General features: G+C 54.9%; 3 protein-coding genes across 5 annotated transcripts; all 3 read right to left on the bottom strand.

The window, feature by feature from the left end:
• Positions 1-1,747: 1,747 nt before the first annotated feature.
• On the bottom strand, positions 1,748-6,165 carry REXO2 (RNA exonuclease 2). The gene is made up of 7 exons (XM_032709692.1): positions 6,033-6,165; positions 5,848-5,931; positions 5,534-5,611; positions 3,532-3,643; positions 2,881-2,989; positions 2,612-2,665; positions 1,748-2,167 (listed from the first exon to the last, which is right to left on the bottom strand). The coding sequence occupies exons 1-7, from the start codon at positions 6,162-6,164 to the stop codon at positions 2,038-2,040; spliced, it is 699 nt and encodes a 232-aa protein (XP_032565583.1). The 5' UTR covers position 6,165; the 3' UTR covers positions 1,748-2,037.
• A 280-nt stretch (positions 6,166-6,445) lies between these two features.
• On the bottom strand, positions 6,446-9,161 carry RBM7 (RNA binding motif protein 7). The gene is made up of 5 exons (XM_032709520.1): positions 9,004-9,161; positions 8,663-8,825; positions 8,048-8,150; positions 7,792-7,858; positions 6,446-7,416 (listed from the first exon to the last, which is right to left on the bottom strand). The coding sequence occupies exons 1-5, from the start codon at positions 9,097-9,099 to the stop codon at positions 7,021-7,023; spliced, it is 825 nt and encodes a 274-aa protein (XP_032565411.1). The 5' UTR covers positions 9,100-9,161; the 3' UTR covers positions 6,446-7,020.
• A 273-nt stretch (positions 9,162-9,434) lies between these two features.
• NNMT (nicotinamide N-methyltransferase) lies at positions 9,435-12,932 on the bottom strand. Of its 3 annotated transcripts, XR_004360763.1 has the most exons (5): positions 12,706-12,931; positions 12,016-12,223; positions 11,557-11,917; positions 10,130-10,293; positions 9,439-10,047 (listed from the first exon to the last, which is right to left on the bottom strand). XR_004360763.1 is itself a non-coding variant. In XM_032709718.1 (4 exons), the coding sequence occupies exons 1-4, from the start codon at positions 12,863-12,865 to the stop codon at positions 10,288-10,290; spliced, it is 735 nt and encodes a 244-aa protein (XP_032565609.1). In that variant the 5' UTR covers positions 12,866-12,931; the 3' UTR covers positions 9,435-10,287. The 3 variants fall into 3 exon arrangements, 2 of the variants coding, with proteins under 2 accessions (XP_032565609.1, XP_032565608.1); XM_032709718.1 differs by having other exon boundaries at positions 9,435-10,293; XM_032709717.1 differs by lacking the exons at positions 9,439-10,047; positions 10,130-10,293 and having other exon boundaries at positions 11,378-11,917; positions 12,706-12,932.
• Positions 12,933-15,583: the final 2,651 nt, after the last annotated feature.

The following is a 15,583-nucleotide window of genomic DNA, read 5'->3' as shown; positions in this document are numbered from 1 at the left end:
ATTTTCCTTAAAAAATGTTTTGAGAAAAACAAAAAGCCTCTTAAAAGGGAATAAAATATGAAAAGCAGGAGAAGTAGGTCACAGAAAGAAAAAGTCAAAGGAAGGGTAGAAAACTAACATGGAAATGAAAGACAAAGTGGATTCCACTGGTGTGTGGCCATGAGGTGGGTCCAGGCAGCTGCTGGGACAAGGGTGAACTGCGTGCTCTTGGTCCTAACACAGCACCAGCACAGGGTCCCGGTGGGTGGGGGGTCGGCAGCGCTGCGGGGATGCACCCCAGGCATCTCTGCAGGTGGTAACCCCATCCAGGGATGTCCCTCAGCCCTGCCCACGGGTTCTGGTACACAGGAAACAAACCTCGCTGCAATTGGCAGCCTACCTGGGACTCTGTGACAGAGGAGAGAGACATTTCACAGACTCATTTATTTGCCCCATTAACCATTTTAATGGCCTCTCTCCAATAACAATCGTTCCCAGGGTTGGCAGAGCAGGTGCTCCAACAATCAGTGGGATTGAGGAGCCCTGGATGGCTGTTACTATTAATGCCTGTAATAAAAATGCACCAGGGAGCTGCACACCCCGGGCTGCGTTATGAGCCGGTAGCTCCTGCTCCAGGACATCCCAGGGGAGGTTGGGAGCAGTGGCTGGAGGCAGGACACCAGCTCTGAGGGATGCACTGAATGCTTCACGTGCACGGGGCTGTACCTGCAGCGTGGGCAGGTGGCTCCCTGTGGGGAAGAGGGACACTGGACTTGGTTTGGTCCTGTGTGTTTTGTTTTCTGAAGTGTTTCTCACCACCTCAGACCCTTCCCCACAACTGTTTTTGGTAGCAAAGAGCTTCATGAATGTAAAGCTCTGCAGCACCTTCTCCTTCAGAGCCTCCACGCTAATTACTGGGGCAGTGAATGTCAGGGATGCAGGGGCAGAGGGATCTGGGTACTTGTGTGGTTTTTGTCTGGTAACTGGTGACACCTCTTATCTTCTCAGTCCTACCTCTTGTGCATTCCTGGGATGGCAGTTGTCCCTGTGATCCATGTCTTACCTACTCTGTGATTTGCATGTGGCTGTTCAACACTGAGTTATGTCACAGTTTCTGTTACTAGACAGAATGTTTTATAAACACTTTAACTCCAATGTTCGGGATGGTGTTGGTGAACAGAGGAAACTAATTGCAGACAAAAGCTAAGGTCCCTCTCCTGATGTACATTCCTTTTATACTTCCATTTTTTCAGACTCCACACCTACAAAGCAGTCATGCTTCCTCTGGAAGCTCAACCAGGGGGTAGTTTGGGTGATGGAAGCAGCTTTTTGTGGTTTCTACTCTCATGAGTGTGTTTTGAAAACACGGGAGTTACAGGGCAGGTACTTTCAAAGTGAAGATTAAAGTCTGATGCAGCTGCCTTATTGATAAGGACTCAAAGAATCATGGAATATCCTGAGTTGGAAGGGACCCACAAGGACCATCAAGTCCAACTCCTGGCCCTGCCCAGGATAACCCCAAAGATCCCACCATGTGCCTGAGAGCATTGCCCCTTCTTTGGAAGCTGCAAACCCCAATGAGGTCTCCCCTCAGTCTCCTCCAGGCTGACCAACCCGCTCTTTTCAATGCCCATGAAGGACTGGCACCCACACCATTCCAGTGCAGTGATGGTAATTTCCCAGAGTGTTTTCCTCTCCAAACCCATGAGCAGCTGGTTCACCTGGCTGTATGGCGAGCACCAAAGAAAGGCTGTCCAAAACCACCATCTTTCAACAGACCTTTTTTTATTGTGTCATGAAAGACTGCACCTAAAACCAGGTGCAAGGAGTATCAAACAGCGTGTTTTACCTAGAACACCCGACCCCGGGCGCTGCCGAGGCCCAGGGTGTCGGTTCCCCGCTCAAACTGAAAAGCAGCAGCAACTCAGGCTTCCTCTGCATTGAACAGCTGGTAAGAAACAAGGTAACCCAGGGGGCAGCTTCCCGAGAGACTGGCAAACAGAAAAGAACCAGGAGACGCATCTAGTGTGTGCTGGGGCGGCGTGGCAGGAGGGGGAATCAGCTGGCAGCTTTATCGCTCTCCCCGTTCTCAATCAGTTTCCTTTTCTTCTCATCCGTTTTCCTCTTGAAGATGTGGTCTCTGTAGAACTGGAGTTCTTTGATGCTTTCCCTGATGTCATCGAGTGCTCTGAAAGAGAATTAAGGAAGGTTTCAAGGCACCTGTGTGCACCTCCAGCTACACCTGGATCCCAACACCACTGAAAACTTCCAGGTTGCACGAAACCAAACTGATGTGTATGGATGGTGCACCTGTCAGACTCTCACCTCCCCATCTGCAGTTCTCCAATTTCAGTGTCTCTGTGACCAACTCTGCCTCAAAACAAGGGCAGATAAACCCCTGTTAAGTGACTGAAGGGATGAGGAAACTTCTGTTTCTCTGGATTTTAATAATCCCTTTCCTTACACTATCCAGGCTTCAGACAGGAGGATACAAATGTCTGACAGGGAGCAGAAGCACACAGCCTCCACCTGCATCAGACTCAGGATGCTGAAACAGGGAGCCCCATATCCTGCTCCAGAAGAGCCTGGTTCCAGAGCCCTGCTGTGTCACAGACAGGAGCACAAAGCTCACCTGTGAGAAGCTGCCTTCTTTGGTGCGAACTCATATTCCTCTGGATACCAGCGCCTGCAAGTGGAAAAATTAGAAAGGAAACTGGGATTCAAAACCATGTCTGCTGGCTGCTGAAGGTTTGTTACACGTGATGAAAGGATTTTGGTTCCACTGACACCCAGAGAAGCCACAGCTCTGCGAGTCCCCCTGCTAAGAACTGCAGAGCCCCAGCACCACGAACAGGCATCCCCAGGGTGTCCTTCAAACCACTTAATTGGGGGAACACTTACCTGCAAAGTTCCTTGACAGTGCTCACATCAACGATCCTGTAATGAAGGTGCCTCATGAACTGCGGCATGTATTTGTCAAGGAATTTCTTATCTGCATGAACAGAGTTACCTACAAAGACACAAAACAAGATGTTTCTTCAAAGACGCTACAGAGCAACATGGAAACGAGCGGCAGGATGAGCGAGCTGGGAGAGATCACAGGGGAGGAAAAGCCATTCACAAGCAGCTCATTTATCCCATTTTCTAGTAAATATGATTGTAAAGGTTTGTCAGATTTTCATTGCAGGATCACACGGGGTTTAAATACTAATACCTCTAGTAATTCCTCTGTTACTACTCCCACAATTTCTGTCACACAGATAAATATCAAAGAACCATGCGAACGTTGGGTTTTCTGCCAAGTGAAAGCGGCCATTGGTATTAATTTCACTCAGCACCCATCCCAAGACTGTATCTGAACATTCTGAACACAGTTACAGGTAGCAGGACACCTGGAAAATCCATATTTGGCCTTTGGCTGGATGCCCAGTGAGGAAAAGGTGCAGCACAGAACATGAGCACATCCCTACCACATGCGTTGGCAGGTGTTTGCATCCAGCTGGGAGTGTAGGAGGGATGAAGCTGTTGTTGTTAAGAAAGAAGATGCTTCACCTGCGAGAGGACAGAGCCCCGGGGGTGTCTGCTGCCGCACGAAGGACAGGAACTCGTACTCTGCTTGCTGCAATGAGATTTTACTCTCCTTCACAGCCTTAGTAAGGCCAGACTGCAAAAAAGAGCCAAGTCATAAATCAGAAACACCCTGCCACAGATACTGTCAGGAACGCTCCAGTTCTCAAGTAAATGTTTAACTCTACAGCAAAAGGTCATCCCTTCGAGTGCAGTTTGTTCCCCAGGTAATTCTTGAACTGTGTTTCTGTTCTCTGGGACACCCCCAGCCTCAATTCTGCCCAGGAACCTCCTGCTTGGTACGTAAAACCAAGGCAGGTATATAGTCCTGGCAGCACTGACCTTCCTATGAGGGTTGGGGCTTTTTCTTTTATTTCTTTGCTTTTTTCTTTTATTTCTTTCTCGGGGCTCTTCTCAATTACTGAGACATGAGGCCTCATTTATCCACCTGCCCGTCTGTGACCCAGGAGAGCATTACATCCCTTTACATCCCTGTTTCAGGAGAGGCACTCACCTCCCCAGCAGAGAGCAGCAGGTATCAGTGAACACAAGCAACCAGGATCCTGCCTTAAGTGTTTATCAAGACTCCTATAAATCAGAAAAATTCCTCCCTTCTTTTTTTTTCAATAGTTAAATGTCAAATCCTCTCCAAGTGTTCTCAGTGATTTATTTCCATCTGGCTACACTATATATTTCCATGACTGTGCTGCAAAAATCTACTTGACAGATCCAAGTGGTGGTTAAAAAATTCATTATGTGGCTGCATTTTCATCTATATTCTAATTGCTTCTCTTCTCTTAGTCAATTAAAAATAAGTAGCTCCTCAGGAGCAACGAGGACGCGTGTTACCATCTCCAATTCACTCCCAAGCTGAAGCTGAGCTGGAATCTTCAACTGGAGCAGGGAAAAGCACCCATCACAGTAAATTAATATTCATTTTCCAAACTCCTGTTAATCCTTCCCACAGAGAGTGAGACGCCGAAGGGGGGAGAAAGCAGGGATATGGGTGTCTTGAAACTTCAGCTCTTAATTGAAAACTAACTCGAATTTCAATTCATTCATCAGGGACTGGAAAATCCATTTGCTCTCTTGCTGCTGGCAAGGAGGAACCTTTCTTTGGTGGCCCAAAGAACTAAAAATAATCTCTTGCTGCAAAAGTGATGCTTTCGGTGAAAAAATGCACGAGGTTCCCAGTGCTGAGGGGACAGGCAAGAATAACAGCCCAGTGTTTACAGGCCTGTTTAATCCCACATATACCGAAATCTGCATGCAGAAATCTGCATTTCATCAGCTCTGGACTGTTCTGCACTTGGGCCTTCAAGCCTCACCTTCCCCTTCTCATCTGGAATTAGTCTTTAAATTATTTTATGTCAGATGGAAGAGGATTCACCGGGAGGAGCTGATGGAGGAACCCACCCAACCCAGCCTACACCAGGGCTCCCACAGAGGCAGGACAAGCCATCAGCTCCACAAGAGGACTGGGGAGTCAAACCCCAGCTCCCAACCTCACAATGGGAGGAGGAGGCTGAGATCAAACCCTGGGGGACGGGAGCCAGCGGCACATCCCTGAGCAACAGATCCCCTTCCGCGCTCCCCCTGCCTGCTCCAGCCCTCTCAGGGCTGCTGGGTGGTGCTGATGCTTCCTGAGCTCAAGGAAGTAGCTTCCAGCGCTATTCCAACTTATTAAAAACCAGACTGCAAAGCACAAGCTGCTCTAGGCAAGCTGGAAGATGAAGGCTAAAGATGAAGGCACGATTCCTGAGTGCAGCTTGCTCTGTGCCACAGATCACTTGTGAGACCTTTGGCAAAATGTTTTGCCTCGGCTCCCTGCTACAAAATAAGGATGATACTGTCTCCCGTCCTCCATCCCCTCTGACTTGCAAACTGCTCAGCACAGGAGTTGTCCCTGCTAAGGCGGCCGTGCTGCAGCTGATCGCTCTGAATTACACGTCATTCTCATCTGGCGAAGGCAGAGAAGGGTTTTTACCTTCCCGTGATGCTCCTTGCACCACTCGGACATGCTCTCCAGCAGCTCGTCGGGCTGGTTGATAATCAGGTTCGGGCCCTGGAAAAAAACATGGAACAAAAAAGATAATGGAAAACAAGTTTAGAAGCGACTAAAAGTTTAGTCCCAAGCACAGGCAGAGCACGGCGCAGTTTCAGCCCTGAGACGCGAAGTGCAACGTGACGCAGGTCCCGTCCCCGCGCTCCCGGTGGGGATCCCCCGCTGCCCGCCCGATGCTTTGTTCCCTCAGCCCCTGGAAGCGGCGCGGGGCCCGGCAGGCCCGTCCCGCCCCTCACCTCGGCCAACACGTTGAGGTCGCAGTCGGTGATCAGACACGCCATCTCCAGGATCTGGTCCTTCTCCACGTCCAGGCCCGTCATCTGCCACGGGGCGAGCGGCCGCGTCAGCACGCCCGGGGGGCCCGCGCCCCCCTTTCCCGCCCTGCCCGCGCCCCCCGCCGCCCCGCGCCGCCGCCCCGCACCTCCAGGTCCACCCAGACCATGCGCTGCCCCATGTCGCCGCCGGCCATGGCCGCCGCCCGCCGCCGGCCCCGCCACAGCCGCCCGGCGCAGCTCCGCAGGCGGCCCAGGCCGGCGCGGCCGCCGCCCAGCATCGCCGCCGGACTACAGCTCCCGGCGGCCCCCGCGCCGCCGCCCGCGCTCCCCCGGCTGTGGGCGCGTCGCGGAGGCTGCTGGGAGATGTAGTCCCGAGGCGGCGCGTGCAGCCCAGCGCGCTCCTGCCCGCCCCGGGGCCGCGCTCCCCGCCCCGAAGGAGGAGGTTCACCCGCCGGCTTTCCCCTGGGAGACTTTAATGCTCTTCTCCAAGGCAGTATTGGAATATTCAAAGGGAACATGAGACAATGGGTTCAAATTGAAAGAGTAGGTTTAGACGAGATATTGGGAAAAAGTTCTTTACTGCGAGGGTGAGGCACTGGAACAGGTTGCACAGGGATGTTGTGGATGCCTCAGCCCTGGAAGTGTTCAATGCCAGGTTGGTTGCGGCTTGGGCCAGCCTGGGTTAGTAGAAGGTGTCCTTGCCCACGGCAGTGGGTTGGAATGAGATGAGCTTTAAGGTTCCTTCCAACCCAGACCATTCTGTGATTCTGATTCTGTATCAAAAATGCCATGAGGAATATTGCAGACACCAGGCAGCATCTGTCCCACCTCTATTCTGCTTAAAAGGCTGGACCTGCCCATCTGATAAAGACAGCCTCCTCTCCTCCAAAAGCACCGACAGCCACGGTTTCTCCCAAACTCCATCACGGTGTTTTTCTTTTCCCCATGAAGAACCCTGAGGTGTGAGTTAACACATTTAAAACTGAGACCAGAGTTTGGCAGGACTGGGCTGCTGGTATTTTTACAAACAAACACTAAAAGGTGACTTCACTAGGGGTTTTTTTTTGTGGGGAAGGCATTTTATACACGTACTCAGTAAGAAACGGGTCGCGTTTGCTTTGCGCTCAGAGTCCGTCAGTGCCGCGACGGGTGCCACTTGGCCTCCCTGTAGCTCTCCCTGCGGTGGTCGTAGTCGTGGCTCCAGCCGTCCCGGTGCCTGTCGTTGTAGGGCTCGTCCCGGCCGCCCCGGTAGTGGTGCTCGGCGTCGTGGCCCCTCTCGTCGAAGCCGTAGTCGTCCCGCTTGCCGCGGCCGTAGTCGGGGCCAAAGCGCTCGCGGCCGAAGTGCCGGCTGTCCGGCGGGTAGGGGTGGGCGGCCAGCCGGCCCTTGCGCAGCACCGGCCCCTCGGGGCGCCGCGGCAAAGGGGAGCCCGGTGGCGGGGCGTGGAAGGCGTGGGGGTAGGCGGGAGGGGCGAAGCTGGGCTGCTCGTACTTGCTGCCGAACTGGGGCTGCTGCCGTGCCATGCTGTTCATCTGGGAGGGGGAGAGGGGAAAGGGAGGGTGGGTTTGGTGCTTGAAGGGGCAGAGAAACACCTAAACCCTGTGCTGGCCTCCAGATCACACTGTAAATACCAGGAGAATGGAACAGGTCGATGGGCAAGCAAGACTGAACGGGAATTTACGGAACAGCCCTTGCCCACTGCTTCTCCCACAGCTGAGCTCCCACAGCTCAGAGCCCTCCTGACTGACACCCTGGATACCAGGAGCTTCAGATCTTCTGGAATTGTCCCTTTGAGGCTCCAAAAGAATATTCCCACAACCTCTCACAATCACAACAGGAAACAAGGACTCCAAAAAGGGGAGGCAGCTCCACCCCATGCTGCCCGTGAGTGTGTGCCATGGACATACCACCGCTTGTCTCTGCAGGCTCGGCGGGAACCCCATGGAAGCCATGCCCTCGGTAACCCTCTCGTATCTGCAGGGAAAACAGAGCAGGGATTCCAGCATTAAACACGACTGCTGCAGTCCAAGGGGCATCTTCACCCTGGCCATGTTCCCTCCCTAGGGGAGACAGACCATGGTGCCCTGGGGAAGAGAAGCTGGAGCCAACGAGCCGTGCAATGCCGCTCTCCACTCCAAGCTCCAGGGCTGGTGGGATTCGTACCTGCTGCAGTTGGAGGCTAGATGTGGCATTCCAGGAGGAATGGTGCCAGCAGCTCCGAGCGGGGAACAGGATAGACTTGTGTCCTGGGCTGCATGACTGCTCCCTGGGGAGACACAAACATTTCAGGAGACCCACAAACACCAATGAGAGGAACTTGGGGGTGAAGGACACCAACAGCTTTCACAAGCTTCATTTGCTCTCAAGTTTTGTAAGGGATCTGCGAAAGCACATGGGTCCAGTCTCCAAAACAATTCCCACCAGGAAAGGGCAGCGATATTGCGACCACGTGCCTCATTTAACCACCACGAGATGTGACTTTTAGTGCTCCTGTGATAACTTACAACAGATCTCAAGGGTACAGAAGGAATAATCAGTAACAACCCAAGGAGAAGGCTCAGCCAAGGGGGTTACACCAGCCACGAGGGACAGAGGGTCCCTGGTGGAAGCAGCGGGACAAGAGCGTGAGGTGAGCAGAGCAGGCAGGTGAGGGGCCCCTGGGTGAGAGGCACCTGAATGTGCCCAATGAAACACGAATCCATTGGAGGCTGGGGAGCAGCTGACGGCAGTTCACTTTCCCTGCAGGAAAAGGGGGATTTGTGGCCCCTCCCGGGGTACCTGATCGGAACTGGATGCGCATGGGCCGCCCGTACAGCTTGATCCCGTTGAGCAGCTGCAGCCCGTACGGCACCGACACCTCGTGTTTGAAATTGACGAAGGCGAACTGCTTGGGTCGTCCGTCCCGGTCCTTCGGGATCTTCACGGTGATCACGGGCCCCGCCTGGCACCGAGACCGAAAGCGTTAAACAAACACCGGGGGGGAAGGAACCGCCGCCGAACCATGTCCCGCGACGGCCGCCGTAGCCCAGCCCCCCCCCCCCCCCCCAGCCCGCTGTGCCGAGGCCTCCCCGCCCCGTCGCGCCCTCCCCTGCGCACCCAGCTCGGGGCCCGAGCGATACCTGGTGGAAGAGCTCGAAGATGATCTCCTCGGTGACCTTTGGGTCCAGGTTGCCCACGAAGAGCGTCCGGTTCGCCTCGGCCGCCGCCGCCCCCATGGCCGAGCCCGGGCCCTGCCGAGCGCGCGCTCTCTGGCGACCGCTCTCCGCGTGCGCGGGCGCGACCGCGTGACGTCGCTGCGCGACCGCGCGACGTCACTGCGCGACGGCGGCTGCGCGCACGGCCCTTCCGAGGCGCGGGGCGGGGAACGGGAACGGGAATGGGAATGGGAATTGGGAAAGGGAACGGGAATGGGAATTAGGAAAGGGAACGAAAACGAGGCTGCGGCCTCGGGGGCGGAATCCCGGCGGGACGGCCCCGCTCCTCCCCGGGGGACACGGGATGTGCGGAGTCCCGCCCCGCTGCCCCGCGCCCTCCTGGGCCTCGGGAATTAACTGATAACCTGTAATTAACTAATAACCGGCAATAAACCCCGTTTGTCGCGAGGGAATCGTGGATGTGTCGCGTGTCCCGGTGTCGCGACAGCACCTGCGTCCAGGCGGTGACACCGCGCGGCTGGTGCCGGGCGTTCCCCCTTTCCCTGTTATTCCCGTTGGGAAACCGAGGGGGTCGGAGCCAGCCGGTTAAAACCGGGGGCGCAGGTTAAAACCCCCCAGACGGGCTGTTTGGAGACCGGGAAGCCGCCGAGACCCTGAATCCCGGGAGGGCTGCGGTGGTACACTGGGTGTCCCCTCCCGGGGCTCCCGGCCCCTCTCTCCCTCCGAGCCCAGCTGCTCCCGTGGCTGGATCCCGTCAGAGCGCCCTTCCCGGCGACTTCACTTCTCCAAGGAATTTGGAAAGCGGCTCCCGTGCCGTTGAATCTCCCCAGCCACTGTAATCCCCTGGGAATCCCAGAAGACGCGGGATGTAAAACGGGCGTTTTCCATCTGGAGGAATTTCGGGAGGGGGCAGTTGAGCTTCGTTTCTCATTAGGTCCCAGCACAGCTCTGCTTTCCCTGTTAATTGGGTGCCGTTCATTCTCTCCACCCCATTACTCGCCACCGCACCTAGAATTTATATCCATTTGGATTAATCGCGTCCGCCTGGTTAAATCCCAAACAGCCACTCGTTCAGAAAGGGAGTTATTACCTCGCTTTGCCAGGACTTCCACTTTGCCTTAATTTCCCTGGAGCCTCGTTTGCCTTGCTGTGCCTTCTTTCCCCTCCCCGGCTCCCCTCGGGCTCGGCTGGGAGCGTGTGACGCTCGTGTGCCATCGGGGCTCATTCCACGTGCGGGTCCTGCTGGGCTCAGGCCCGGCTCAGAGAACAGGAGCCACTTCAGGTGCTTCACAGACTCGCTTTTGGAATTCTGTTGTGCTTTTTGTGTCACTGGTTTGTGCCCTTTTTGCTCTTTGAAGGAGCAAAGTGGAAAACTAGAAACATTTTTGATTTGGGGGGGAAACCCCATTTTAGCTGTCTTGTTTTCACTCTTGAAGTGCAGGCACTCAGGAATACTGGGAAATTTCAACCAATTTCACTTGCTAATTTCAACTTTAGAAAAGGCTCTTGGTGATTTACTTTTTGGGGGGGGGGGGTTGTTTGCTTTTCTGTATATTTATATAATTATGGCTTTCTTCCTTGCTTCCCTTGCCTGGTAGAGGTACCCAGGACAATGTGTTCACTCAAAGTCATAGAATCATGGGATGGTTTGTGTTGGAAGGGACCTTCAGCAACAAATCTTAACCATTTACCCAAAAGAAACCCTCTTGAGAACTGAGGCATGTTGAGTATGCAAATATTAGTGATTATTACATATGGCTGGGCTCGAGTATCTGTGTGATGAACCTCTGGTGTGTCACAGGTCTTAAACCGTGGGGGACAACTGTGTCTGGCCTGTGGTGCTGCGGGCAAAAGAGGTGCCCTGGGGACAGCAATCCCTCTGCCCTGCTCCCGGTGCCAGTGCCCGGCAGGTACTGCTTGCTGGGGCTGCAGCATTGGGTCAAACAACTGTTTTTTACAGGTGTGCTGAAAGGATCAGCACGTGCCCCCAGCTCTGCTGGGGGCTGGGTGGGTGCGGGGCCTGCTGCTGCCCTCCACAGAGTCCTTTCCCCCCAGAGCTTCTCGGTGCGAGCCTGCAGGACTTGCCCACAAACGGTTCTGGGTGGGGACGAGTTCAGTGCCTTTGTGGCCAAACATTTTTCCCATAGGAGTGGGTTTTGCTCTCCAAAAAGCACATCATAGCTGAGAGAGGGAAGCCTCTCAGAAGCTCTGTGCTGGCTTGGAAGGATAGCAGGGAAGGGACTGGGACACTGTCCCTGTCCCTGGACCAGGGGGAGCCAGCACGGTTACCACGGGCATGGGCTGCTGGAGTGCTGGTGCCATGTGTGCCACACAAATCCATGGTTAGAGCGCTCAGGAGTTTACTTGGTGCCAGATAAAGGGCTGGGTTACACCAGCAGGACTTTCTGAGCCCAGGCTCACGGCTGTTCTCCCCCCCGTGCCCTCACACTACACGGAGGGACGCCTGCGTGCCACCAGGCCGAGCGTACCCTGGCAGTCCGTGCGCTCCTCGCTCACCGCGTACGGCTGCGCCTCGCTGAACGTCACCTCAAAGCCAGCAGCCTCCACAGCTGCCTCCACCTCGTGTTTCTCCAGGCGGAGGCACGAGAAAACCTGCTTGTTGAAGGCGTAGTAGGTTTCCCCGAGGACGGTCACCAGCACCAGGTGCCCCCCGGGCTTCACGAGGGTCCCGATGTTCCTCAGGGCGCTGCGGAAGGTGGGCAGGTCCTTGCAGGCGCCCTCCAGGCACAGGGTGGAGACGATGCAGTCGGCTGGTGGCAGGGACACAGCGCCCGTGGGGTTGGCTCTGGTCACGTCGCACTTCAGAACCTGCTTCACCTTCTTCCTCACTTTCTCCTGTTTCTCAGCCCACTTCTCCCTGGCAAGGAAATCCACAAAAAAGTAGAGGAAGTTCCGTGGTTATTTAACATCTGTGCCTGTGGCTCCATGGCCACTGTGGTTGGACACCAGCCTCACCTGTCCCCTTCCAGCTCACAGACGTATTTCACCACTGGCACCCAGTCAAAGGCTCCTTCTTCGTTCCTCAGCCACCTCTCCAGCTCCCGGCGGTTCTGGTCGGTGTAGTCCAGGGCAATAATCTCCTGGAAGCGCTCACAAGCAGATAGAAGCTGGTAGATGGTGGGGCCACAGCCGACATCTATCAGGGTGCCACCTCTCAGCCCGTCTGGTGCAGAGTCAGGGCAAAACCATCCCAGTGAGGACGGAGCCTCCCCCAGGGCAGAGACATCCCAGAGCCCCTCGGACCATGCTCACCCTAACCCAGAAATGTGACCCCGAGTGCCACAGACCCACGGCACAGCCCCTGTGGCTCTCTGGCCACAGTCCAGCCCAGAGACAAGTCCTGCAGCAGGTCCAGAGCCTGTGGCAGGAGCAGTGCCGACTCCTGGGGCAGAGGCACTGAGCCCACGCCCCCCTCCCCCAGCTGGGTTTGATGGTGTTCCCAGAAACAGGCACAGCTCCAGCTGCAATTCCCTGTATGCACAGACACATGCATGCAGGCAGAGGGATATTTTTAAGAGAGCAGGAGTGTGTCAGTGTATCACAGTGTCTGCTCCTTGTTGGGGCACGTGCTCTGCTGTTGGCAGCCCCAGGGCAGCCCTGCAAATGGCACCATCCAACGGCTCCGGACACCTCGGGAGTGCTTACCTAAGGAGAACATTTTGTGCAGGCTCTTCAAGTTTTGTGTCAGAAACACGTTTGCCCCTTCCTGGCCGTCACTCATGCTGTAATATTCTTTCAGATATGCCTGAGGGTCGAAATTCTGCTGGTAAAAATCCGCCTCCGTGAAGATCGCTGGTGCGTCCATCCTGCCGAGAGCCAGCTCTGCTCCCTGCTCCGCCCATCCCACGTTGCATGGCCCCTGTTGTACTTTGAGTTTGTTTGTCCTTCCTGTGTCCTTTGCTCCGGGTTCCGGCTGGACACATTCATCCGCAGGACTTACGCTTGCTCCCCAGTTTCCTGCTGAGCCTTGCCTTTTCCATAATAACTCACTACTGAGATTGCCCAGCAGCCCCCCAGCCTGCATGAGTGACCACAATTAATGGCAATTCCTGGGATTACAGTGCACATCCCTGGCTTCACAGTGACTGACAGCACTAAAGGAGTGCAGTGTGAGGTGGTATCACTGGCAGTCACTGCCTGGCAGCCCTGTAAGCTCTGTCCCACACTGCTGCTTCCTGAGAGCTGATGGAAGTCGGCGTGTTCAGTAACATGGCACAGGGCATTAAGGCCATTAGATGTCCTGGCAGAGGACAGCTGGAGTCTCTCCTGCAGGAAGGAAGGATCTGTCCCTGCCCATCCATGAGAAGCACCTGCCAAAATTTCCGCTCCATTTCCATAATTTTGTTGCTTTCAATTGTTTCAGGTTTTCCTTGGAAAACTGCAATTTCACCTCTGAGCACCAGAAACCAGAATCTTCCCAGCCTCGGTGCCCGGGTTTTGCCTCCTTAGCTGGCTCTGAACCCTGTGCCCCTGCCTGTCCCATGCCGATGGGGTCCCAGCCTGCCCTGCAGCCCCCAGGAGCCCCTCATCCTCATCCCAAGCAGCACGGAGGGCACACGGTGGTGACACCTCCTTCGCCACAAAGAGGCAGCAGAGCCCCGCGCTTCTCGTGCTGACGCGTCCCTGCGGCAGCTCATCCGCTTCTCGCTCGCCCAGCGGGAGCCGAAATGATCAAACAGTTTTAGGCTCATTACCGACTCTGAATCTATATAATTGGCCTTTGCTTTTTTTAAAGATCTGTCATTAGGAGTGACGGTGGAGGAGCCGCCGCATCATCGTCAAACTTCCAAGTGCGACTGTGGATCCCGAGGTGCGTTTGCTTCACAAACCCCCTCACTGTGCGCGGCCAGACCCGCCGCTGCCGAACCTTCTGCTGCGGATGTGAGGCGTAAAAAGGACGTCAGCTTGAGAGATGAACACAGTAAAGAGGTTTTCTTCTGACAGCAAAGCCAACAACCAGCCCTCCCTGCTACTGCAGCGCTGAGACACGGGGCTAAAATGGTCTCTAAAGCCCCACAAGAGCCCCATCAGCCAGGCAAGCTGACCGTGGGACATTTGCCAGCACAGCGCTTATGTTCCAGTCCTTAGAGACCAGTTTTGCTCACTGAGTGACATGATTTGGGGATAAAAGTACAAACTGTCTGCACCCAGAGGTCTTGGGGTATTTCTGAGCAGGGGTAGCAGAGCATCCTGGGGCTGGCAAGCCTTGTCCTCACCACCAGCCTGGCCCTGCCTGCTCCTGGGAACGGTAGACTGATAGAATAGCTACGACGACACTTCCAGGGATGAAACAGCCACAGCTTCTCTGGGCAACCTGTGCCAGGGCCTCACCACCCTCACAGGGAAGAATTTCTTCCTAATATCTAATCTAAACCTACTGTTTATGAATGTGAAACCATTCCCCCTTGTCCTGTGACTCCAGGCCCCTGTAAATAGTCTCTCTGTCTTTCTTGCAGGCTCCTTTCAGGCACTGGAAGGCTGCAATTAGGGTCAGCCCAAAGAGCCAGCCCCAAGCTGGTGGCAGCCCCCCGAACAGCTCTGCTGCTCCACAGAAGCTGGGCTCCAGGCATCCAAGTTCCATTTTCCCCCCTACTCTCATTTCAATCGAAGTGTGTGATTAGGGCTGTGCGAGTTCCATTGTCATCTCCACCTAAGTGCTGCTCTGATGGATGGAAACAGCACCTCAATGTTTACACCGAGGAACACATCACTCTGCTTTCCTGGATAATGCACAAAATCTGCCACTGCAGGGAGGGGAAATCACACACAAAAAAAAAGAGCAGCCCCGGCAGAAGGTTGGGGAGGGAGGAGGGGAACCTTCCCAGCTGGAACAGCACCAGGTCATCAGCTTAAGGAGGAGCACCTTGGCCTCATCCCCTCACCTGGGCGGCATCTGGGAGGTTATAAAGGGCAGGGGAGGTTGGGGGGGACTGGTTTGGCACTCTGAGTGCCTTAAGGCATTGATGGTTTAGGCTCTATGTGGTCTCTGCCACCAGCACAGCTCCTGTTGGTGTCCCAGAGCCAGTTTGGGAGCAGCCAGCTTGCGCCCCGAGCACTGGGTAAGCCCCAGGCTCAATCCAGGACCTGGGCATGAGCCTCAGCAGCCCCAGGGCTGGCCCCGGGCTCGGCAGTGGCAGCACTGAAGCCCCCCAGCCTGCAGCAGCACACCCTGAGACCCTTCCTGCCCTCCTGCTGCCTCCCTGTCCCGGGAGAGAGGTAAGCCAGGGTGCTGGGGAGGGCACGTATGCTCTGAGAGTGGGACTGAAGCATCTTTGTCTCTGTTTTACATGGTTTTACTGGACTGAGCTCTAGCTGCTCCTCTCCTTCGTGTTTGCAGTACATGTAAAGAAAGCACAAAAAGCAAATATCCAGTCTCAGATACTTATTGGGGAAGGGAGAAATGGTTCTTTTGTTGGAATCACTGGTTATTTGAAGAAAAGGTGGTGACAACTGTGCTCCCAAAGGATAAAGTGCACGTATTTTCCAAAGTGCAACAGCTGCTCAGGGACTTTTTGTGAACTCC

This window comes from Chiroxiphia lanceolata, chromosome 23, assembly GCF_009829145.1.
Source record: "Chiroxiphia lanceolata isolate bChiLan1 chromosome 23, bChiLan1.pri, whole genome shotgun sequence".
In the NCBI taxonomy this organism is placed as follows: Eukaryota; Metazoa; Chordata; class Aves; order Passeriformes; family Pipridae; genus Chiroxiphia; species Chiroxiphia lanceolata.
The sequence above is the reverse complement of the archived record's forward strand: the minus strand, read 5'-3'. Positions and strand labels throughout refer to the sequence as shown.

Bases quoted from the DNA above. Each gene is read 5' to 3' on its own strand.
- REXO2 (XM_032709692.1), bottom strand. From the start codon at position 6,164: ATGCTGGGCGGCGGCCGCGCCGGCCTGGGCCGCCTGCGGAGCTGCGCC. The intron at 5,612-5,847 runs GTGAGGGGCGGG...GTTTTTTTCCAG, and splicing joins ACCTCAACGTGTTGGCCGAG to GGCCCGAACCTGATTATCAA. The intron at 2,990-3,531 runs GTGAAGCATCTT...GTGTCTTTGTAG, and splicing joins GGGGCTCTGTCCTCTCGCAG to GTAACTCTGTTCATGCAGAT.
- NNMT (XM_032709717.1), bottom strand. From the start codon at position 12,865: ATGGACGCACCAGCGATCTTCACGGAGGCGGATTTTTACCAGCAGAAT. The intron at 12,224-12,705 runs GTAAGCACTCCC...ACTCTGCACCAG, and splicing joins GCACAAAATGTTCTCCTTAG to ACGGGCTGAGAGGTGGCACC. The intron at 11,918-12,015 runs GTGAGGCTGGTG...TTTCCTTGCCAG, and splicing joins TGTGAGCTGGAAGGGGACAG to GGAGAAGTGGGCTGAGAAAC.
- RBM7 (XM_032709520.1), bottom strand. From the start codon at position 9,099: ATGGGGGCGGCGGCGGCCGAGGCGAACCGGACGCTCTTCGTGGGCAAC. The intron at 8,826-9,003 runs GTATCGCTCGGG...TCTCGGTGCCAG, and splicing joins TCTTCGAGCTCTTCCACCAG to GCGGGGCCCGTGATCACCGT. The intron at 7,417-7,791 runs GTATGTCCATGG...TCCCCCTCCCAG, and splicing joins GCCTGCAGAGACAAGCGGTG to ATGAACAGCATGGCACGGCA.